Raw genomic sequence first — 25,292 nt, 5'->3', positions numbered from 1 at the left:
CCCCTTCCCCTTCCTGACCTTAATGGTTGTCTTTCCAAAATACTTTCCTTTGTTATACTATTTTTTGCCTTTCCCCAGGAATTCCACTTCCATTTTTTTTCCCTATCCTATGGTCAGTAATGAAATGGTTAATCTCAACATAGGAAATGTGATTGTTAAGCTTCACTGCTAAAATGCTGTTAAAAATTATTTGCAGATCAAGAACAGCTGCCTGTTTTACTCTAGTACCTCTTTGCATTCGATGCTTAATTGTACAGCTGTGTGCACTACAGATTACTATTTATTTTAAAGAAAATCTGAATGCACCTTACAGGCCAGGAATATATTTATTACGTGAAGTGTTTAAGGCCTTTTTTTAGGGAAGAATAATAGGCATGACTGTAATCAGTTAGCAGTGGATTTGAATTATGATGGCTTTGGGATAAGGTTAGCATGGTTCAAGATGGATGGAGGAGTAGAAAAGAGAAAAGAATATTGAACAATACCAAAAAGAAAAGCAGAAACACTGCAAGAAGGATGCTGGAATATTAAGGAGATAGAAAGTATTGTTCAATTCAAATGAACATCATATTCATTTACGTTTCCCCTCATAGTTGTAATGTATGTTTTTGCCAGGTTTTGTCATGGCAAAACATCATACAACTTCGCAGAATAAATTCTAGGTCTGAGATGGTCACTAGTTCAACTACTATTCAAATAGCCTTTAGTGGCATGGGACAATCTGAAAGTACTGAAGGTAGTGTTGGTTCTCTGCATGCCAGGATTGTAGAAAATGATTTAGTACCTTCTAGAACTTAATAATCTGAGCATGCAGCAGTGAAATCATCAGTGGAGACAGCCACAGGTCAAAGTTGCTCACAGTGGTAGGATTACAGATTTTGTTCTGTGGTCAAAGATGAGATGTAAGACCTAGGTGAAGAGAATGATTAAGCTGTTTTGTTTGGGGATTTTTTTGTTATTTCTGTAATTGGAAGTAAGTAGATCAAAATTATAATTTAAAATGATTGTTTGCACTGTTCATTTGTGATTAAGACTACTATCTCTCAGATGTTAATTTTCATATTTATATACTATGGATTTTAATTGTACATGCAGTGTGTTAAATTGTTGGTATCTTAAAGTAATTTTCAAGTAAACATTGGAAAGAACCTTTATGATGCAAATAGTTTTGTTGTCTGAACTACATTTCCATATGTTAATTTATGCTTTCTCCTCTAAGGTTTACCACATCAGAAAAGGCACCAGTTCTTTGCTTTTCACTCATCTTTTCTATGCATGTTTTCCTTGCATTGTCTTTGTCTATTCTTGCTTTGTTGGTCCTACACCTGAGATGTGCTAACAGAATTAGGAATCTCATCACCTTCAATCCTAGTCACATGAACAGACCCATTGGCTTGAGTAAGGATTAGTTGTATGCATCAGGACTGCAGGGCATTTTTGAGTGAAAGATCACTCTCTACTATAACAATAGTTAAAGCTCTGCCTAGAATGTATTCATTTTTACTGTGAATAACATCTGTAATAGTATTTCTTTCAGGAAAATGCAGGTGATGACAAGCTTTGTGATAATAAAGGCAGCAAAATATTTTTGTAACATATGCCTCTGAGATCATCTATTAGACAGGAAAAGTTGCCTTAAAAATGCTCATTGGAAGTAAAATTGAATATACAAGTGTTATTTTACTTCACTTTTATATATTTATATAATGGAGATTTTATGTGAAAAACATGTTCTTCAGTTTTGTAAAGAACCATGTTCAGTGAATCTATACAGTAATGATGAGACACTGGCAGAAAAGACAAACTAAAAAAAGGAAAGGAAAATATAGAGAAAATATTTAATAATGTTGAATCGGAATTGTGGTCACACAATACATTTGCAAAATATTTAATGTTCTTTTAGGATAGTATAAATTGCCCTTTCAGGTGGAAAGTCTCTCTCTCATAATTTCAGTATCTTATGTTGTAGAAGGCAGGGCTATAAATACATTCAGTGGCAGCTCACTGAATACTTCCCCGTTGAATCCTATACCATTCACAGACTGTAGAAGAATGATGTCACAGAATACCCAAACAAGCATTTCTGAAACAAGAACCTACTGCTCTTTCCTTCTGTATTTTAACCACATCAAACCCTTCTGATCAGTTTCCTCCATCTGGACACAAAATCCTACTTTTTGTCTCCATTGCCCTAGATAACCTTAACTGCACTGAATTTTGTTCTCATTGACTTCCATTGTGTCTCTTTTTGTATTTCTCAATATTCGTCTATTCCATACTAATCTTTGCTTTGACTTTGCTCCTCAATTTACCAACTATGTTTGGCCCAGTCCCTCATTGCTTAGTTCTCCTCCTCTTCTCCTATAAAATTATTCTTAAAGCTTGATTTTTCCTTGCGAATTTTTCCTTTTACTCTCCTTACTGATCGTGTTTTGTGGCATACTACCTTTGTTAGCTTTTATGCGTTGAGGTAGGTGCCCCACAGATCATTTACTCTTAACAGAGACCATGTCATTAGAATGTGTTGTGTATGACAGCCTAGTAGATCCATACAGAGAGTAGGCAAAAAGGGCTCATCATTGATTTACCTCTTATTTACCTCATTCAAGTATGTCTTATTCAAGTACCTTCCATTTTTCCCTTTTTTCTACAAAGATGCTCCAAATCTCTGTATCAGGCTCCCACTATTACCTTATATGAACAATTTCTGAGCATCCATTTCTGCCGTACTGTTGCCAAAAAATGTATTTTGTGCCAAACACATGCAAGAAAAGTGATGCGTTATCAAAACTGCCTGTCTTAGTAGTGTTTCTTAACCTCTGCCTCAGCTGGTATGTATCTTGTTTTCATTTGTTTATATTTTGTCTCATATATTCCAGAAAACACTGATCTTTAAAAATGTCTTTGCAAAGTGTCTAGAACAAAGGAAGCAGGTAGTCTTTTACAGGGGCTGTAACAGGACCCGAAAGTATTTTACAAAATTAATTAAAACATGAATTGTATGGCTGCAAAGAATCAGCTTCCATTCAAACAGAACTCCACAGTTATCTGGCAGTCTCCAATTAGCTATGAGAATAGTGCATCCAAATGAAACACTCAGAAAAGCATGGGTAAGTGAAATTAATCTGTAACAGGTGCTAGGACCCAGTGATCAACCATTTTATTTCATGAAATGTGCTGTGGGACTTTTAATGAGCACAACGAATCATGATCTTGCTTTTTCAGATCATGAAAAGATAGCAAACACCAGTCAATAATATTTCTGCAGTTCTCATTCTCAAGGAAGGTTACTGTCTAAGCAACTAAGAACATCACTTATGCCATAAATGAGCATATTCAGGAAATCCAAACCCCATGTAATTAGATTTTGCATTATTTTGGACTCTTCTATAAGCAACAGCTGACACCAGACAAAGTGTTAAATAGGTTTTGACCAAGTTTTTTTAAAGGAATAGTGGGTATGCTATTCTGGCTGTTATGTGAAAGATATCTCCTTGCAGGCAGTGTGCTCTTCAGTTTTAAAAAAGGCTAATAAAGTAGCAGTCAGTCAAATGTTTTCAAGATTATTTTAACTGAGAACTGAGAATGCAAGTGCCAGCAAATTCACAGTAAAAAATAGTTCAGCTATCATGGGCTGTATATGCACAAGCACTTCTGCCTTTTTAGGAAGAAGACAAGTCATAGGTCCAGCTTTCAGTTCTTAAACTCTGCAAAACCATATGTAACACTCATTTTCTTATAAAGCTTCTGCCTACTTACTAAATTAATCTTGCTTTCTGTTTAATTATTTTGAGCTTTTGCCACAACAAGAAGAAATAATGTATTAATAAGGATAAGCATTTATTTCATATTTTGGAGATGTTTCATTTCTGCATCAACATTGTTCGTTTCTACCCTCATTTAAAGATACGCATGGTTTTCCACTGCAACAAAATGGAGAACCAGTGCTGTAAATGGTCCATACAGAGATCACATGATGATTTTAACACAAGTACTATATCATGAATATTTAAACTTACTGATCACATTTTTCCAGCAGTATCTGTTTAATGCAATGGATATTCACATATTTATTATCTTGTATGTAAAAACATATTTTTAAAAACTGGCATAGAGAACATACTTTATGGTGCATTACATCTCTGTTGTACTGGATAAAATCATTTTGTCTTCAGCAAAAGTTCTGAAAATATATAAAAAAAAAAAAATCCCATGAATTGCCATTTCTGTTTCCATTGTTGGACCTCTGCTATTCCTGTTTTAGAGACCAAGGGAAAAACTGTTAATTTGAATGTTAGCTGGATTAGCCCTTTTCTTGTCAATAAGTTTGTCATTCTGATATTTGGTGTGCTATCATGTATTTTAGTCACTTTTGTTTCTGTTTTGGCATGTAATTCATGCTTTGTCAGCATCAAACATGACAGCAGGTAAGTGAAATACCCTTCAGATGTGGCAATCGGTCATGAAATTAGTAGAAATCTCACTATAACACCTGACCATTTCCAATAATGAAATATAATTCCTAGAGTCAAAGATGTTACTGTCAATGAAGTACTACTATTCTTTGTCAAGCCAAATCATTCAACTTTTTTGAGCTTCAGAATTTTTCATCCATCAATATAAATCCAAAATTTTTGATTATACTTGAAACTCAGCTCACCAACAGAAACCTGCGCAACAGTTGTACACTATAACAATTTGCTTTGAAAATGAGGTAGCTTTTTATTTTGAGAATGTCTGTGACTACAAAATATAAATTACAATTAAGTGAGAAAAATCTTTCATTTCTCATGGAATGCAATAAGGGCAAAAAAACCCATCCCAGCTTCTAGGATTTGATTTCTGGCATCTAAAACGGGGAAACTGAGGATACAATATTTTCTGACTATGCAGTTTCCAGGGTCACTTTCTCCAGAAGAGCAATTTATACTGCATAAATTAGGAAGTAATTTCAGTTTAGAATGACAAAAAAAAATGGGATGTTTAATATTTCATAGGCTCTTCTTAATTTTAGCAGGTGTGTAAAATATTCTTCACTGAACTGCGAGAGCTCCAGTGTTAGAATGTTTTTCTCCTTAAAGAGAAATAAGAAAGTACTTTACCAAATGTAGCTTAGTATGCAGGATGATGAAAAAACTACTATCGAGGCTTATTTAAGTGCTGCAAACTGAGTCTGTAAGCTTCTCTACTCAACAATATGTAATACTCCTCCTTGATTAATAATCCTGTAGTCTTACCATAGCATTCCTCACATTCCACATCTGAAATACCAGTTGCAGAAAAACAATACAAATAACAAACTGAAGTTCATTCAGGTAGGCTTTCACTTCTAAAATTATATGCTACTACACTTTAAGTCCCTATAAGCCAAAATAAAATGACAGATGCAGTCTTAGGAATCAAAAATCCATCTTAGAAATCCCTATCATTTAGGAAAACAGTCTTACTTATTCACAATCAAGAATCCATCTGAAAAATCCCTTCTATTTAGGAAACTATCATTCTTATTTATTCAGAAAACTAAACTATATACTGAACTATAATTAAAATTCCTTAAACTCTATTTACTGTGTAAAAACCCTGCAGAAATTCCATATTTTATAAAAGCTATGATGAGTTACAACAATTAGTATCACAGAATACTACCGGACAGGGTATCATTTAAAAAGAAAAAGTTTATACTTACTGTTACTATGAGTCAATATTCATTTTCCTCAGATGCTTGCTATTATGGACTCTCTGTGAATAGTTTGCTTTTCTAAGCTCATGAAGGATAGACTGGCTGTCTTGCTAAGCCTTAATAGGATAACAAGTTCAAATTTTTTTTCTCCTTTGGACTTATCCACTTCTGTACTGTCAATCCCAGTCAGCAATGATGCTGTATGCACACATCCTTCCAGTCACTGAAGCAATAAAGGACTACTAGTTATTTAACTCTTAACAGCTAAAACAGATAAGAAAAATAACAAGTCAACTTATTGGGGCTTTACCAAATGTCAGGTTTGTCTGAAAAGTCTTAATCAATCAGATTAGCTAATTAAAATTAAAGATAAAACAGGGAGCAACGTTGTTCACAGTCTTGCTCCACTTCTTTTTCTATTTCTGTCTCCTAAGCTCAGAATCTGATTAGTATATTTAATTCCATGAAGCATGATGACTGGTCTACCTTTAATCAGCCCGTTGACATCCACCCCTTTTTCCTTCACGTTATAGAATTCAAGATAATCATTTACCAATTTGACAATATTGCTACACAAAACACAAAATATAATGTTCATGCTATAGTATCAACACTGGAATGATTTTATTTTTCACGTGTTTATACATATCCAATATGAAAAATGAGATAAAAGAAGTATGCTTACAGGGACCAATGCAAAGTTTGCAAAAATTTCACAATCAGTATTGTACTTACATGAGATGTCATTACATCACATGAGTTTACAGCTTGGTTAGTAGTATCAATTTTGTTTTGTGTTTAACCACCTCATCTGTTTTTTTCCACTTTATTAAATTGCTATTTCTATTATTTGTAATTTATTATAACTTCAAAACCAGAAAAAAATCAGAATATTTACAAATTATATACTGAATAGAAGTTAGTTCTCTTTAGTATATGGCCAAATGGAGAGAAAAGTCAACTCCAGAATTTTCTGCCTTGTAAATCCACATGTAATGCCGTTTTTGTAATACCCTTTTTGCTCTGGTAGCATTGTAGAAGCAAGGGAGAACAGAGTGAGACATCATTATTAAACAGTGTGAACGAAACGCTTCTATTTTTAGTGGTTTAAGGAATCCCATTTTCTTAATGTACTGCATTAATTCAGCGGCAAGCTTGCAAAGCTGCAGTCTTTTCGATAAAGCATACAACTCAAATCTTATGGAAGTGTTGCCCTGACCATATTCCAGTCAGAATCACTACACTCTCTATTTAATTGTTGCGAAATTTAATTTGGCACTTTTCTAAATTGCTCTAGTTGCTAAATAACTATAGCAATCTTCAATTAGATATTTCATATGTAATCTGCAAACAATAACTATCCTTCAGAAAATTTCTATATATAGGTATTTTGAAACTAAAACTCAATCCTATGACCTACAAACAGGTCAAATTAAGCAACAGAAAGCCAGGTGAAGTTTCACTTTAAATAAGAGATCAAAATTATCAAATTAGTTTTCTTAAATGATGGGTGTTTGTGATCTTCTCTATGAATGGTTCATCTGTTGGGGAGGGAAAAAAGAAAACCTGAAAAGGACTGTTGGTTTAGCTTTTGAAAATTTATATATATTAAAAATTGTTGCAGCACCAGAAGTTATTAGAACTGAAAGATAATTAAAATATTACTCTCAAAATCAGAGATTATTGAAGACTTTTCTTTTCCGAATGATGCTTTTTCTGCTTTTTTCATGCAGTAAAATGTAATTGCAGATATATATTGTTTATACAGATTCTCAATTAAAAAATAGTCTGAGTCTTAATATCAGTATTGGTTATGGATACTTTCTTCTGAGCTTCACAGTTACAAACCCATCTCCATAGCAACCCACCATAATTTGCTACGTGAAAATCTAAATTAGGATAGGTCTTATACATGTATTTTTAGTTACCTCAATGTGATAAATTATTTACCTTTATGCTACCTATATTTGCTCTTTGCTTTGTCCTCTCTCTTCCATCTGCTCCTTATTCCTTCCTTGTTCATCTTTCTTAATATGTAATCATCATATGACTAGTTAAAAACTCCTTCCATTGCTTAGCTTCCACCACTATTTGCATACCGTCCAAAGCTCTCCTTTACTTGTATGAACAACCTGCAACGAGGCCTCCTTCTGTCCCACAATTTTTTCTAAAGATTAATTCCACTGACAACATGCAGTACAGCTGGTAGCTGTAGTCCATGACAGCTTTTCGTACTTCCCCCTCCTCTGAAAAAGCAATTTTTAAGGGAAACGGTGTATTGCTTCCTTCTTATTTCCAGATAGCTCAAATTTTCTTCATTTGTAGGTACAGCTGAAACAAGGGAGAGAATGAAGCAATGTAATGATTTGTCAGCTGTTCCAAGTCTGTCAGAAATGCTTCTTGCTTTAAAGTTTGATATGCACTGCCTTAAAAAAAAAAAAAAGCAGCTGCTGAGCATAATATGACACTGGATGGAGAAAAAAGAACTATTAGGATTCATAAAATATTTTTACCGATTCCAGTTTGCAGAGAATTTTGAAACAAATCTGACATCATTCCTTGATTTTAAAAAATATTCAAATTACTCTGAATAAACAAATCACCATATGACAGTAAGTTAATATTTATGACTATCATTGTATTTCCTGCCGGTCATTTGCATTTCTTTTTACATCACTGCAATCACTGCATAATCACAGACTACTGAACCATTACATAATGACATTAATAATAAAACTAGTATACTTTTATAACCTTTCATTTTGGAAGAATATTAAGTTAACATTCTTTTCAATAACACAATGAATTAAGGCACAGATCTGAACTGTAGCATTAAATATACATAATTAAATATTTTAATTAATATATTGCTTTCCTAGTCTTACGGCTGGGGTTAATATACTTCTCTCAAGTGTAAAATTCTTAATAGCAGTAACAATCTTAGTGTCTCCATTTCCATAAAAGAACTTTGTACAAATTTTGAGATATTATGTCTCGTTTAATTAATCTACTTTTCTCCTCCATTACTCTACATTCCATTTCTAATTATCAGAGAATGAAATAACTCACTGCCTAGGGTCAATAAGTACATTATTATCTTATAAAAATATCTAATATTTAGGCTTTTTGGGATGGTTCTCCAACACCTTTTTCATAAACACAGTATTGTGTTATACCTTTAAATTCAGGCTGACGTATGACTGGGTAAGTGCAGGCCAAATCAGATTGGAGGAGTAAATACTCTGCTTAGAGGGCCGTTAATGTAAAAGATACAAAGTACTACATATTCACCGTTTAAGTATGCTATTAGCTTAAAAATAACCATTGTTGATAAGACTTGCAGCACTGAGTGTTGATTTTTGTGCCAGGCAGAATTTAAAGAATGGAGACAGGAAAAAATGAGAAAGAAACAATGAAGACAAAACAGAAGGGTGTAAATACAGACTTCAAACAGCAAGCAAGGTCAGGCCTTCCAGTAATGCTGTGACTCCTTCCAGTGGGGGACAGGAAAGACAAAATCAAACATTAAGAGCGTAACAGCAAAAGGCATAATAATTTGATTCTAAAATGAAAAAGCAGTCTGTGCAAAACAAGGTACCAATTTACCTATTTGTTTCTTGCTTGCTTGGGATAATCAATGGGTTGTTGTTCAGTTCTAACTCAGATCTCAAAACACCTACAAAGGTTTGCATAGCTTAGCTCAGGAACCAAAGGAAAGGCTCAAAAATTCACGTGGTTGCACATTTACTAGATAAACAATTCCTTTTAATTTATTCCTAATTTAGCATTCACTAGAAAAAGTAATTTAAATTAAAGAAATCAATTATTTGAATTAAAGATTAGCATTCATTCCAATCCAATGTTTTATCAACTGGTGCGCAATAGCTCGACTTGGTGGTACAAAGAACGAACGCTGATTTCCTTTAATGAGAACTTCCACAACCTGTAACAAAGACAGATTTTTTCTTTAGAAGACAATATTATAAATTATATGGAATCTAACATTGCATTAATTCAGGAATTATCTTACTATGATGATCCCTCAGTCTATCATTACTATAGCTATTAAAGAGCCACTACCAGATTCTCCAAGACAGATGCAGAGAAAAAAAACCACACAGGATTCTGTGTGAATTCTGACATTTTTGAGCTCATATGTGCCCCAAAGGATACTTTCTTTCTAATGCAACTGTGGAGATTGACTGTTAATATAATATTTAAGGTTTTTGTGAAGCCTCTTTATGGTAAGGACCACCAGATGGTGCTCTATACTGTTCCATAAATTATTTTTTTTTTTTTCCACATGTAGTGCAGGTGGAGAAGTGTGTTGTTGGTTTTCTGAAGCAGTTGCAAGAAACATGGGAGTACACTTTTAGTTTAGTACATTTCTGAAGTGTATTTATTTCCAACTCTAGACCAAGCTGCATGTGACTAGCTGTATTCAGAACTGATATTCATTCAAACTAACACTCTCAATGTTGTCAGGAATACACTGAGATTGTAGGTGACTAACTTTGCCTTCAAATTGACTTACAGAGTTGACTTGCACTTGCTAGGCAGAAGTACAGTGTTATTGAAAGGTTAGCTCATAAGTAGCCTGTGGAAAAACCTGTGAAGACTACATTATGCAAGCAATCTTTCCTTTTTTCACCCATGAACTTAAACCTCTCTTTTTGTGAAAGTCTTTTTTTTTTCTCTTTTTTATTTGACTATATTTTAAATACTCAGGAAAGCTAAGGGTAGAATTTCTTATTAATGCATAGTAAACTGCACTCAATACCAGAGTATTAAAATAGTACTGCATGGAAAATGATGGTCCAACTAATGAATTCCCAGAGTTTTTACCCAAACCTCCCCTCTCCCAGCAAATCTGGTAGCATGCTTGTTTGGAGAAACTCACATGATGAATGCTATTAAATACTACTTCTGCAAAAATGAAAAGCACAGGCTTGCTAAGAAAGTGGGTTAAAATAACAATAATTTGGATATCTCCCAAAAGGAAAATGTGAAGAGCTAACTGGAAAAAATGTCATAAAATGCGCTTGCAAGTGACTCAGAAATTATTGTGAATATCTGCCTTTCTCTGGTTGTGTGTAATCTACAATTACAATATAATGCAACTGCAGTATGATAAAATGGAGAGTATACATGCTCATTCAACTTTCTGAAAAAAGCAAGTATCTATTGGATGCCAGAACCAATACAGTCACAGGCTAATCAATACAAGAAGGAAATTAAATTGAACTTTACCTGTTCTCTAGTGAACCAGCGGGCATCCTCTATTTCATTCTTGTCAACTTTAATTTCTGTAGACACCGCAACAGCTAAGCAGCCAATCATTAGCGAGGAGGGCATTGGCCATGGCTGACAAGAGACATACTGAACATGGCCAACTTTGACTCCAGCCTCCTCTTCTACTTCTCTTCTAACAGCATCTTCTATTGTTTCGCCTAATCAAAAAGGGCAAAGAACAACCAGCTGATGAAAATACTCCAAGCAACGATTACATCCTGTGCTTTGAACTGACTCAAAAGATTTGAAGCTGCCCCAGACAATTATCTACAAAGATCTAGTTCACAGATCAGGACACAGACCTTAAATACAAGATACAGAATTCTAATACGGTAAAACTAGCCACTAAAGCAAAATGGAACTTTGAAAATAAAGTATGATTTCTCTATCATAGTGTTTATTTCCTGAAATGATAATTTATCATTATTATAAATAGCATTGTGTTAATTTTTAGATTTTCAGTATGATTGCAACAGCATGCAATACAACCTGAAAATCAATATTTAAAATGACAATAGTAAGAAAATAGAGACTTAGAAAGACTTGCACACATTTCTGCACTGTATTATTCACTTTGCCTGACTCATTCTTCATTGTCTTAACACATACAGACAACTCTCCAACCTTAAACTGCAATGGAAAGCTTTACTTTCATATTCATGGAAAACTGCTAGATGCATATGTGGAGTGTTGATGGACATAGGCTTACATATGCGTACATGTACTGTGTTGTAACCACTGATTACAGGTTCATTAAAGCAGACAGTCCATGCATCAGAGATAGAAGTTTTAGTTCAGCTATGTTCAGCTGACTAGAAGCTGATGATAAGATCAGCTACTCTTAAATTTCAGTTTATATACCTGAATTCAGTATCAGAAAGTAATATGGCTGGCAGAAGAAAGAAAGTGAAGAAATAAACATCTTGACTTTTTTCAAATGATACCTGAATAAACTCATTCATGCTGTCACTGTATTTCACCTGCACACAGTTCCTGAAAATAGTTACACACTAAAATTTCACTGGTGATTAAGATGTATTCCCAATATAAGAACGTTTTACAAATTGTTCTGCAGCTACTAATAATTGTAGCTAACTCCAACTATTATTGGTGAACAGAGCTAGCAAAATATCTCTTTACTTCTCTTTTGAAATTGTACAATTTCTGCTTATCTTCCATATAAGCAACCAGGCCCTAAACATGTAAGCATATGCTTAACTTTATGTTAACTTTAAGTTACACTTCAATTCTCATTTTTCCTGTGCTAAAATCCCTTTCTAAGTATCACCAAAGAAAGGACCTTATATGTGTTTTAAAATGGGTTTTCCCTTAAATATGTGATTTAAAACTGCATGATGAGAAAACCATTTTTAAATTATATTTACTGGTGTTGCCTTTTGCCTTTTTTATAAATCAGCTGCTAGAAAGTACAGAACAGGCATATTTATTATAATAACTTATCTAACAGGAAGCAAAAACATTTATTTGACATAACACCAAACATATTTCTCCATTATTTTGAATGTACAATACTGATATGTGAGAAAAACCATTTGGTAAGTGCAAATTAAATTACTCACCAGGTTCTACAAATCCAGCAAGACAGGTAAACATTCCTGGGGGAAACCTCTTCTGCCTACCTAAAAGGCAGTGGTTCCCATCTGGATGGATGACTTGCATTATCACAACAGGATCTGTAAGGGACATGAAAGGAATATATTTCAACATTTGAGGGACTCAAAAACAGTAATAAATTTCAGCCTATTCAATACCAACACATGTAAATACAAATAAGATACCTTTTAGGTGACTGAAATCAGAATTCTGTTGATGCCCAGACCAAGCTATTATTTTATTTCACTTTGTTTCTTTTTTCCTGCAAGATACCTGTTTATTTTGTTTTGCAGCATACACACTTAGTAGAAGCAGTTTACTAGCTAAGGCTTGAAACGCAGGACATAAATTACCTACAACTAAAACACACAATCTGTTAAGAGTATCAGAAATACTAACCTAGCTATATATCCAGCAGACAGCAATACTTTCTGCAGCAAAAACAATTTACTATCCCCTCTGCTACACATACAGGTCTGAAGAATGTACTTTTGACTGAAATACCAAGGAAGAGCCAAATGCTCTAGTTAGAATGTAAACACTAACTAAACTTTCCATTTTTGACTACTCACTATAAATCTCTCATCTGATGTTGCACTTCTAGTTATTTTTGCCCTTCTGGTCATTTTATGTATTTTTTTCTTTCTTGCTTAATATTTTCTCCTATTGGTCTCATTCTTTCTGTCATGCCTTTCTGCACACTATTCATCTATGATCTCTTTCCCTTTTTTATTGTTATCTAGCTCTTGAGTATCTTAATGTTTTGTTTTTAATTTTTTCTATCTACCTCTATTTACCTTGGCCTTTATATATTTTTTCTCTTGCTATTGTTTTTCATGGTTTTTTGTCCATAACACCAGTATTTTCTCTGTATGAAAAGGCTTGATTCAGCAACCACTATGATCAATAATTTCAAAGACACTTGTCCTGCTCAGAGATACCTGCCACATGTAAGTGTAGAATATGCAGTGTTGCTGTCTGTAAAGTTTCTTCAGAGAAAGACATCAGTAGAAAATGCTGGGTCAGCAGCCTTTCCTATATAATCCCATTCCTTCTCTAAGTTTGTTGTGCTAGAGACTGTAAAGAAACAGCCACTAGTATTTTAACAAGCTTCACTATAGTCCATAAGACAGAAGAATATGGCAGAATTGCTCTGATTACTACTAAGATGTACCTAGACCATGTAAGAGAACATGGAATTCAGAAATACAACACACATACAACATCCAGAACTACAACTGTGGACAAGAGGACAGGGTAGGGGAAGGAAAGGTGATCAAAGAGTCACCAAATGATCCAGGGAAAAAAGGGTAAGTTTTTTGTCCTTCCTTGTTTCCCCATCAATAACATAGTACACTTCCCTTGCAACACATAAACAAAAGGAGCTATAGAAGACTGTCTATACAACTTATATTCCGAGTAGAAATAGGCCTGGCAGTTTGCAACTGACAATGAATAGTGAAAGCCAGTAAAGATGGCTAATACAGTCAAAGTGGCACTACAGGAGAATGAGCACTGTATCAGAAATTTGATACAGGGCCAAATTTGATACAGAGCTATTTCAAGCTCAGAGGGCTTGCAGAAGGTGAGAAAACAACATGCAGGGAAAAAAAAATTAATATGTGACACTTTGTATTGTTAATATCACATTTATGTTCTTGGAACTTCTAACTCTTATTACTCCACTACAATAAAGACTGGTATTGTTACAGCAATTAATTGTCACAGACTACTGCAAGAAAGAGAAGCCTGAACTACTTAATCCTAAACAGAGCTGAGACACACATAGTCTGGGGAGAGACAAGTATGTAAGACCTGGGACAGAAGCAAGCAGCTGAAATAACTAAAAAGTAATTGATTTACTTGTATATAATAGTACAAACAAGTTGCTTTTGACCAAGTTTACCCTACAATATTCTCACCAACTCTTGGATATGATGTGTTGTGAACACCTTGGAGACTGGGACAATCTTCCTTTAAGCAAGTTTTCTTGTAACCCCCTTCTTCAATCTTGGTTGCACTCCCACATGTTGGGCAGAAACGGTAGCGATTGTGCCATGCTAGAACAGATCTAGCCTGGGCTACTACTCCTTTAAAAGAACACATTGAAAATACACAAAATCAAATACTAATTCATGGAAGCTTTTAATAGTATAGAAAAAGCAAGCAGTAAAGTTTAACGTAAAAATCAAAGTAAGACTATGGCTTGAATTGTAATGCACTACAACAGAAGTTGAGGAATATGAGTTATTCAGATCTTCTTCTTTGTAGCACAGCACATGCAATAGAGCACAGTACTATGCAGCTACAGACCAATTTATGTGTTCAGAAACAAATTCATCTGGATCAATATACCCCATTTCTCAGAAAAGTTACTTTTTCTGGGCAAAGCGCCACAATTATATATCACACCTTTTCTGGATGACCATTTTAGGGCTACTACAGGTATTGACATAATAATGCATTGTTCCATTTAAACTTCAGGTGCAAGTCAAGCTTGCCCTTTATCCTTCTGTAAAAGCAAAACTGTTACAACAGCAGTGGTTAACAACATGTCCATAATGACATTCATTCACTTTTGACATCCTGACTTTCCAACACTTGCTCACACTATTTCCTTCTCAGATAAGTATCCAACACACTCTTATTAAAGGACTTAATTTCATTTCTTGTAATGAAAACTCAGTAATGACAGATTTTTCTTCTTCATTTGAGAACATTAATGTGCATGCATTAATATTTAAATAGTACCATTTATAAAACCATGATGATCAGTTGATTTTAAAGTCTAGTTCTTGCCATTGCAGATGCTAGCACCTTGCAACTGCACATGTTCTTACATACAAAATTCTTCACAAAACCACTGACAGGCTTTTAAAATTAAAATATTTCTAAAGCCACTGAAAATACCTGATTCCTTTGCAGTGGTTTGTCCTTGCATTATACCTCAGTGAATCCCAAAGCGCATCTTTCTGATTACACATTTGATAACTGCTGCATTTTATGCATCTTACCAGCTTCTTTTTCAGGTAGCTGCAGTAGTGCTGGCATTGGTGGGTGAAGAAAGTAACAGTCCTCATGCGTCTGTTTAAATTTCTCAGCAGAAGCAGAATCTACACTAAGAGCAAACCAAGCAACTAACCCATCCTCTTCATCTTCTTGCAGAACTCTTCCCTTGCAAGCAGCCAGCAGGCTCATGTGGAACTGAAGTTCAACTCCAAGAAAAATTAAGGTGCCTTCTTCAGTCTGGTTCATGCACTGCTCCACATCCTTGTGGTACAGCCTGCAAAGCTTTACTTCTGGTTGCTGGGAGCTCTCTATTCCCCCACCCAAAGTAACCAAAGGACTTAGATTTGAGAAAAGGATGTATACTGTAGTTGGATGGCTTTGTTTTTTGCTTAGCCACTTGGAATCTGTCCTTTTATCACTCCTTCTGTCCAGAAGTGTCAAGCCAAAATAATTTTCACATTCTTTCACTTCATTTGACAGAAAATTAGGCCTCTGCCCAGCCTTCACATTAGCCAACAAATTAGCTATGTGTTTATACCCCCAAAATTTCGCAATGTCCAGAGCTGTCTGCCTTGATTTATTAACGATAGACCTGTCACACCTACAGAAACAGAAAATAACAGTGGTTACCGGGATTAATATGCTTAGGAAGAGTCCTGATGCTGTATTATTCTTACTTATAGCATATACATCTGATACTATTAAAGCGCAAGAACTTTTGGACACTCTGTCTATACTGGGGCACTCTTTAGGCTAAAAACTTAGCATTACGGTAATGAAAAGCAATCATACTTCATTATTTTTTGCTAAGCCCAGATCCCCCATTTTTGCTGATCCACTCCAGATATCACTTACCAAGGTTCATGCAGTACTACAACAGCTATGAATTAAAATCCCACACAATGCATCATGCAAAAAAGGATCAAGACCATTTATAGATAGAACTCTGAAAGCCAGGCTATGGTCTCTTCTGAATAACCAGTAATTAAAAAAAAATGGCAGTTTAACTAGCATTACTTTCTAGAAGCTACTGAAAGCAGCATCAAAACATTTACAAGAAAATATTTACCATTAAATAAGAATCAAGAATACAGCCCCTGCTTAGTGAGAGAAGTGGCACCCTTACAACTGTGGTGCTGGTTCCTGTAGGGATCTCTTTGTTACCAAAATGTCTGCAAAATGACACAGATGAGGAAACATTGCCTCATGATATATATTTAAATACTAAAAAAAAAAAAAAAAATCTGAAATAGATTGGGGTTGATCAGGAGGTCAAAAATAATGCACTTTTACTTTTTGTCAATTTTAACTCAAGTGGGTAAGTGAAACAGAAATTTCACTGTAAACTACAAATTATAGAGTAGATGTGGGGCCAGACGCATCCGTTTTTTAAAAACAGAAGATGCCAGTATATTCATGTTGCTGACACGCAGGTTAAGTGTACCACAGGCAAGACTGTTCTGACTTGAGATTTTATATTAACCTCAATAGTTTTTGAGGGAGTTTGAATACATTTTAGACAAGCATTCAAAACTTAATTTACTAAGTTTTTTGGTGCAAAAGAAACTACCGTTGCCCATTTATCTTTAAAGATTATGTCTCCTTTAGACAAAATCTTGCTTAAGTTCCTACTTAAATTTCCTATCTCTCAGTCACTGAATTTTGTTCTGATTTTGTCTTCCACCTTCTATCTGCTCAGGTACGAGCAGACTCTGATCAGGCAGTGTCCACAACAGTGACCTGAACTCTTCAGATCACCAAGATCTTTTTTCCAGTCTACAAACTTCCTGTAGCTTTCTTAAACATAGATGAATATACAAAAAAAAAAAATTATTAGTTTTCCAGGATTAGCCTCTGGAATGTTATGTAATATTACCTTCATAGACATTCATGTTTACATATCTGGCAACTGTGTTTGTCCAAATTATTATTATGATAAAGCATCACTAAAATGAGACGAATAAGGCACGGTATCACCTCAGGAACTACATTCAATTGCCTATGAGAAGGGGCCTGAAAAGGACATTTACAAGTGGATATTCACTCTTTTTTTCCAATAAGCGTAACTTTTAAACTGTTGTCTTATTTACCAAACTGGTAAATTCCCCAAAATCCCAAAAGATTCCTCAATACACAGATGATTTCAATCCACAAAATCTGGCACTGAGATACTCCTCTACTTGCTGGAATGTACTGATTACAGTACAAAACAGTGGTTCACCTGACACTCCATGCTGAGTCCCAGCAGAGGGCACAGCATCTGGGTAGGACTGAAGAAAAAAAGGGTGGGATGATCACTGGACGCTGTGGAATGCTATGCTCGAGATTACTCATAACCACAGAATGAACTAAACTTGCTCAGTTCTGTAATGAGGGGTGCAGAAAGGAACAGACTGGGCTTGATTAATGTAGAGCTCAGTTGAACCGCAACACCTGACTCTCACCCTTCATTTTGAAATGTTTTCCATTTGAAATATTTGGATCCTGACTTTATTCAGGCTTCAGAATAATCTTCTTTGGGGTCTCAAGGATAACTTTGAAGCATTCTTTGCTTTTCTGAGTGTCTTGAAAAACTAGAAGTACAACAGTTGACTTGAAGAGATACAACAAATATGATACCAAGTGTTTGACAAGCAATGAACATGCTTGATGTCATACTGACTGAAGAAAATAACATGACAGCTCAATCAGGAAGTGAGTCGTCCAAAAAATAAGAGACAAATGGAAATTCATCAATCAGTAACTTTGGTAAAGGTGTGTTTGTCATGTCCTACTTAACAGCCATTCTGCACTGTAACGCAGATGCAAGGGGATTACAAATAAAGTTTAGAGAAAAAGTCTAAGTGGAACAATCAAATATACCAAATTTACACTCAGTGCAGCGTTTGGAATGCGATACGAACTTTGCTCTATTCTGTTGGTCTCTGGGAGGAGTGACAATCACAGGACAGAAGATCACAGGAATAATTTTAGAGACGGCAATAACTTTAGAGTTTCTTAGCAAATATGGAAAGCATGATGCAACAACAGAATCCAGTTATAAACAGACACAGAGTATATTTTCCTGAGTTTTAACCCTGAAAATTCTTCCACTATCTGTCAGGTAAATTTAGTTTTCTGAGATCAAGTTGAAATGGGCAGAAGGGGATTCAAGTTAGAGCTTTTCAATGGGATCTACTAAACAGCTTACCCTTCTTCAAGAAGAATCTGCACAACCTCCAGGTGTCCATTTCTGGCACCATACATCAGGGCTGTCCAGCCATTATCTGCAGCTGCATTGATAAGGGACGGAGAATGACTGAGCAATGCCTTCAGTCTGGCTGCATCTCCAACAGCAGCAAAATTATGCAGCTGAGAAATTATGTCCCGACGGAGGTTCTTCTCAAAGTCTGTCATTGTGTCAACTAAGTTAAAAAAAGAAAACAGAAGTGCCTGAAAACATATCCACCATTAGTAAAAGGACTTAAGTAAAAGAATTAAGTTTAATGCTATACAGATAACCAACATTATCGCCAAAAGTATGGACACAACAGCCAAATTAGTATGGCATTGTTATTCCCAACCAAATCTTAGTCCCACCCATCTTCAACTGCAGTGAAATTTTATCCTAATAATCAAGACCAATTTTAAAGAGGCTTAAGGAGAGAAAGATTTTGCTACGAAAACGAAGCTTATTGGAATGTGAAGAACATGTTCTGGTTTCCCGATCGAACACACACACACACACGACAGAACAGTACACAGCTCCACTCCAAGAAACGAGTCTCAGATGCTCTGGAAACAATGGAAAATCATCCCAAGAGGGCAAGTCCCGCTGCAGGCCGAGGGACTCCTCCAAGCAGTGACAGATTACTGTGGTAACTTCTGCTACGCCTCCGCCGCCCACCCCTCCGCCCCGGGGCAGGGCCGCTGGCACCGCCGCGGGCACCGGCACCCGCGCAAAACAACGAAAGCTGATATTCCGTAGTGAGGCGCTGCCCGCCCCACGATCGCTTCTCACAGACACACACAAACACCCACCATCTTCCCCAGCGGACCCAAAAGGCGGATGACCTTGCCACGGCCGCCTGACCGCCTGGCCCCGCCCGCGCTGCGCTGGGGCAGCTGCTGCGCTGGGGCAGCTGCCGCGCAGGCGCAAGCCGCCCGCACCGCCCCTGCCTCCCGGCGCCCGCGACGGCGGCGGCGGGGTCTTGCAGCCAGCAGCCCCCGAGGCGCCGTGCGGGGGGCGGGCACCGGGGCGCCTGAGGGCAGCGGCGGGCGGCCCCGTTACCGTGAGTGGGAGCCGGACTCCGTACGCTCTTCCGCCGCGGCGGGGGGCGCGTCCCGGAGCCGCCCCGCCCCGCGGCCGCCGCGGCGCCGCGCAGGGGAGCGGGACGCGAGGTGTGCGGGGGTGTGGGCGAGCTGCGGCCGGCCGGAAGGCCCGCCCCGCTGCTTGGCTGTGCGCGGTGCTACAGCGCCCGCTCCGTGCAGTGGATGTCGGCCTTCACTGCCGCCGTGTGCCCGGGGGCGAGGGGGCAGCGGGGGCGGTCAGGGCCGCGGCGAGGGAGGGGCGGCAAGCTGCCGCTGGTGGAAATCGCCAGCCATTACCTGAGTGCTGCTGCCAATTGGGCCAACTTGCTGGACAGGTTAAAGAGCAAAGAACAATTTTGTTTTTCAGGCAGGAAACTTTATGGTTACGAAAAGCAATCAGACTGTTTTTTATCTTTGCTTCGCTGTGCTGGAAGAAGGCAAAACCACGTAGCAATAGAATATGCAAGTACTTCTGAGAAAAGTGGAGCAAATGAGATGCCATGACAGGAGAGAATAGTTAGCGGAGAAGATGGAATGACTATACAACCCAGAAGATAGTTTCAGTAAAAGTGTATGCTGTTAGCCTAAGAAAAGCGTGGGGAAATCAAGGCTGTACCAGCCCCAGAGAAATGAACTTGGGACTGCTGTTCAATGCATTTGCCTCTGGTGAGTACTTAACAAGCTTTGTGCTTGGTTTACAAAAGTTGCTACCAAGTGGCAAACCTTAGTCCAGCATCAGGTAGTCTAAAGTCCTGATGTTGGCCTTGGAGTTTCAGAGAATAAGAACACTATTCTTTTAAAGTCCTTGTTACTCAAAAACATAAAAGTATTTATTTTTGCTTGCCTTTGGAATTTTTTCGTTAGGATTCACATCTTCAGGTTTCTTCAACACCACATATCTTCAAAACCAGAAGAACTGGACAGCTTTTGTTCCTGGTGCTTTAAGAAAGCATAATATATTCCCAAATCCATATATTACCATAGTGCCATATATTTCTGGTATTGAGTGAAGAGGATGAGAGAAATTGTGACTTGGTCCTGTCAGTCCCAGTAATGGCACATCTAATTGCTATATCTCGTGTAGTCATGGATAGAAAAACTTAACCTAACCTTAATTTTTCAAAGTCACAATAATAAGTTTTTATTTTTATATAAGTTACTTTTATAAGTTATGAAGTTTATGTAAGTTATTTTTTGCAGCATGTGCAGTTCTAATTTTTTTTTTTTTTGATAGTCACCATTAAAAGTTAGCTTTCATACATCATAGCAAGTCGTTTGTTGAACATAACAGACAGTACAAAGTTTATGCAAGTATTGTGTCGTCTTTATAACTCCTTGATAAGCAAGCTTTAAAGTCCATGGTTGGTGTTTTTAAGTTCTGTACTCTTTATTAAAACTTCTTCAGCAGAGGGTCAGCCACGTGAGATAAAACTTCCCTTAGAAACAATGCAGATGCAAACCAGTGAATGTGCCTGAAGAATTGATAAGATAGGAACCAATGAAAAAGGTAAGGGATGTGATTTTAATTTTACTCACTCAGCTGGAAACTGGCTATAGCCTCTGTGATGTGGGTCATGTACCCAGAAGCAGTTTCCACCTGGTGAAGGGGTGCCACCAGACCTTCAATAGCTAATGCCCAAAGTAACAAAGTAATTTTTTTCTTCCTGTGATGATTAATGGCTGAAGAAGAAAATAGCTTTAGCATTGTAATAGACAAAGGCATGATTCTACTTCTTACCTTCTTAATAATGTCTTAAATCTGCCATTTATGAAGTTAGGACAACTCAGCCTTACATCCTGATCTGTGTAATGAATTCCCTTATTTCTTAGGTGGACTAATGCAGTCTTTGTGTTCTTTACTTGACCAGGTCATGGTACTCTGTTAACAGCTTTGAAACTTGTTTTCCTTGTGTGTAAAACTCAAGAAAAAAGAAAGCATTCTAAATCCTAGACGGCAGCATACTAGGAGGGAGCCTAAGCTGAAAGATGGATGTTTTGGGATTCAGAAAGAAGTGTACCACTTGATGCTTCTGTGAGGCAAAGTATGTGCCATCTCTTTAACATATTCAAGATAATGAGACGTATGTGAGTTACTTATGTATAATTATATATACACAAAAAAATCTGGTACTGTAGCACGGATCAGCAAATTACTGTGTCCTGCTACATGGTGAAACAAATGCTATAGACTAAAAGATCAGGTATGGTTTGGGGAGGCTTTTATTATCTTTGATGGTGCTTCTGGCAGTACCTTTTATCATCTGTGGCATGTACAATGTGAAACAGAGTTTCAGATGAGCATCTAACTAAACTGTTTCATAATCCAGTATTTAATTACTTTATTAGGCTTCTTTCTTGCAACAAATTTGTTTTTTAACGGTTAAAAAAATCAGTGGTACTTTTCAGCATTGCTAGAATTTTATTTTTCTACCTTAGAATCTTTCTATGTGTATATGGGTGTCAGGTTATCTCTTTTAGCATGACACTGACTTCAGTAGCAGCTAGATGCGTGGAAGATTCTTTCCTTTAAACTCCGGAACAAAATGTATGTAGATCTTGTATTGTATCTGTAAGGCATGTGAAATCTTGTGCTATTAGGGTATTATTGCTACCAGAATGCTCCTGTTTCCCCTTTTTCCTTCTCCCCTAATTTGCCTTCAAGAAGTTTTGACCATATGAATCATACATATGTTGGATCCTACAGAAAATTCTGTCTCTGCCTCTTCAAAGAGTCACTTTGAAGGAATTGTCCTTGGGAATTTTCTTTAAAGTTTCTTTTTTTTCTTTTTTTTACCTCCTCGTTTTCCAAACGTAAAGGGATTGTATCAGCTTTAGTATCATTGAAGACATTCTCAATTTGCAAAATGAGAAGCATGATTTTCTTCTGGGATGATAAGCTATTTGGACAGAGGAGTTCTTATTCTTAATTTTCCCAGAGTTCTGTATCTGTTCCAGAAGTGCAATACAAGGTGACTAATGCTTATTTTATTTTTTATGCTTCATTTGTATTCCATTTTGGAAGAAAAATGTCCTTGAAATAAAGCAACATTCGCATTCTTTAGAAAATGTAATTTATGGAATGAGTTCAAATGAATTGTGATACTAAAAGTTGTATAGGTTGTTTTTTTTTTTTTTTTCATTCTTCCCCACATGCTTTCTCATATGTTTAAAAAAGAAAAGAGAAAGTAGTATTTGAGAGGTCAAAATACAATAGTTATATTGCTACAGTAAAATCTTGTAAAACTGATTGCAGCTACTCCAATTGGGACATACAGGTTAAGCTAAGTCCAGTTCTTCCATCTGTACTACATTTTTGGATTTGTCACTTGTATTTGTATTAAACAAGAATAACTAACTCATAATGATCTCTGTTTTAATGTTTTATTTAAATTGTTCACTATGTTTCCAAATACTAAATAAAATGATTGCTCATTAGCTTGTTTTTAAATGTGGATCTCAAAAGGTTTAATGTGCCCATTCATCAAGTTTTTATTTTAGAAACAGAGCTTTAGCTGGAGATATACATAGATATATATATATGTATGTATGTATTGGGTTTAGTATTTGTTAGAGCTGTAGCTAGAAAGGTCCTCTTTTCTAAGCACATGATTGAAATTATGTGGAAATATGGAAATAGTTTGACATTTGAGCTTTGCCTTTGATGCCTTTGAGCCATAAATCCAACTGTTAAATAACTTCAGAGCCAAACCGTGTCCTGCCCTGTTCTCTGTGTGCTGATTTTTGTTACTGTGCAGCATATTTCCTAGTGAATAGTATTTAATTAAAAAATATACATTACCTTGTCCTTTTAAATTTGATTTGGTTGTAATTTCAACATATATTCACCCGAAAGTCCACACCAGACAGGTGGTTCCTCACCAGATCAGCATTAAGTGTGTTCTGTGTGAACTGCTAGTATGGTCAGACTATAGCTAGTGACTCTCCAAAGTGTAGGCTCTGCAGGACACTTACTTTTTCGGCATAGTGGTTTGGATTTCAAAATTTTTGTGAGTCTCCCCTCCCCAACATGTGCCTTTTCCAAATATGTGTATGACACAAACAACAATATTTAAAATAACAGGGATTGTGCTATGCTGTTCCTGTGCTGCTTGCATGAACTAACGTATTACTCAAGGGCAGTGTCGTTTTTGAATCATGAGGAGTATTGCATAAGGCTGGGAACGTATGATCAGAAATAAATAATTAAAGGAAGTAATTTTTTTCTTGCTGGTGGGAGGGTGTGTTCTCCCTGTCTTGACATCATGTTGCCAGTTCCCAGCTTGCATGATTGTAAGTACCTCAAGTGGAATTTGTGCCATCTCCCAGTGCATCACTGCCAAACTAATGTAGCACATCTTGTTTTAAATATCAGTGACTATAATAAAAAATTCATTGGGAACTTAAAATAATCATAACATACCAACTCATGAGTTTGAAAATGTTTTAGTTCTGCTAACAGGTTGAGTAGTTGTGCTGCATAAAATGTTACAAATTCTCGTGAATATGTATAACTTTATTTAATCACTGAGCTGAATTTTCTGAGAGCAATTTAATGGTTCTTTAGAATTAAAATATGCAATGGTAACTTGCTCTGAAAGCTGTTTTTTCCTTTCATGTATTCAACATCTAAGTAAAGCTCACTGAGAAGGTTAAAGTGGTGCCGGACTTGGGTGTGCCATGATTCTTGAATTTTGTAATAAATAAATGAATACTGGCCAGTATAGTCTTTGACTTGACTGAGTCTGCTAGCTCTTTAGTAGTGGGGAACCTTGTTGTAACAGTGTATTTGTAAAGTTTCTGGAGTTTGAGTGAGGCTGTCAGTGTGAGAATGGAAATGGATGCTGTGCCACTAATTTACTCTGATCCTGAAAGAGACTCTGGTGGCTCTGTATTGATAGTGACTAATGGCAGTCTTTTCAAAATGCTTGCTGATTACTGTAGACAGCAAACAGGGAATAATATCTGAATGCCCTGGTGCCCTGTTCATTTTGTGCTGCAGCCTACAGAAAAAAAATTGCATGTACTGTAAAAAATGTACCAAAGTGCCATTGGGAGCACTGCAGTGTGTGGGCAAAATGGAGTTGGAGTGCCTGCAAGAAGTGAGACAACCTAAAAGATGGCAAAATGATAGTACAAATGGGAGAGAAGCAGTCTGAAGAGAAGTGTTGATCTCCAGTTGTTTCATAACCTTACCTGCAAAAGCTTAGCAATATATAGTTATTGCGAAAACAGGCTCTTAGTGTTACTATGGAGAAGCTGCAGAAGAGAGCTCTCTGAGCCAGCAACTACTGTAAGTTTAGATTCTACCAGAGCATGTAGCCGTTTAGGGATTCCAAATGCCTGAAGGGTTAAAAAAAAAAAATCTTAAAAGGGGGAAACTTGAAGAGAATACTCTGAACTTCCTCTG

The 25,292-nt window shown here is 36.5% G+C and overlaps 1 protein-coding gene and 1 long non-coding RNA gene across 5 annotated transcripts; one reads left to right on the top strand and one right to left on the bottom strand.

The window, feature by feature from the left end:
• Window positions 1-6,280: 6,280 nt before the first annotated feature.
• Window positions 6,281-19,969, bottom strand: NUDT12 (nudix hydrolase 12). Of its 3 annotated transcripts, XR_015701008.1 has the most exons (8): window positions 19,616-19,746; window positions 18,786-18,999; window positions 15,601-16,196; window positions 14,509-14,676; window positions 12,553-12,666; window positions 10,931-11,130; window positions 9,287-9,623; window positions 6,281-8,106 (listed from the first exon to the last, which is right to left on the bottom strand). XR_015701008.1 is itself a non-coding variant. In XM_087742015.1 (7 exons), the coding sequence occupies exons 2-7, from the start codon at window positions 18,989-18,991 to the stop codon at window positions 9,513-9,515; spliced, it is 1,395 nt and encodes a 464-aa protein (XP_087598141.1). In that variant the 5' UTR covers window positions 18,992-18,999; window positions 19,866-19,969; the 3' UTR covers window positions 6,281-9,512. The 3 variants fall into 3 exon arrangements, 2 of the variants coding, with proteins under 2 accessions (XP_087598141.1, XP_087598142.1); XM_087742015.1 differs by lacking the exon at window positions 19,616-19,746 and adding an exon at window positions 19,866-19,969 and having other exon boundaries at window positions 6,281-9,623; XM_087742016.1 differs by having other exon boundaries at window positions 6,281-9,623; window positions 19,616-19,835.
• LOC148050461 (uncharacterized) lies at window positions 19,738-24,470 on the top strand. Of its 2 annotated transcripts, XR_015701010.1 has the most exons (5): window positions 19,738-19,866; window positions 20,253-20,551; window positions 21,291-21,392; window positions 21,754-21,927; window positions 22,703-24,470. It is a non-coding gene; the product is annotated as an uncharacterized LOC148050461 (long non-coding RNA). The 2 variants fall into 2 exon arrangements; XR_015701009.1 differs by having other exon boundaries at window positions 21,754-24,470.
• The last annotated feature ends 822 nt before the right edge of the window (window positions 24,471-25,292 follow it).

The sequence above is a fragment of the Nipponia nippon genome, unplaced genomic scaffold (genome assembly GCF_047370975.1).
Source record: "Nipponia nippon isolate SJK-2023a ecotype South Korea unplaced genomic scaffold, ASM4737097v1 scaffold_8, whole genome shotgun sequence".
Lineage (NCBI taxonomy): Eukaryota > Metazoa > Chordata > Aves > Pelecaniformes > Threskiornithidae > Nipponia > Nipponia nippon.
This window is presented reverse-complemented; position numbering and strand designations above follow the sequence as displayed.

Bases quoted from the DNA above. Each gene is read 5' to 3' on its own strand.
- NUDT12 (XM_087742015.1), bottom strand. From the start codon at position 18,991: ATGACAGACTTTGAGAAGAACCTCCGTCGGGACATAATTTCTCAGCTG. The intron at 16,197-18,785 runs GTAAGCTGTTTA...CTGTTTCTGTAG, and splicing joins CAGATTCTTCTTGAAGAAGG to GTGTGACAGGTCTATCGTTA. The intron at 11,131-12,552 runs GTGAGTAATTTA...CTTTTTGATTAG, and splicing joins TGCTGGATTTGTAGAACCTG to GCGAAACAATAGAAGATGCT.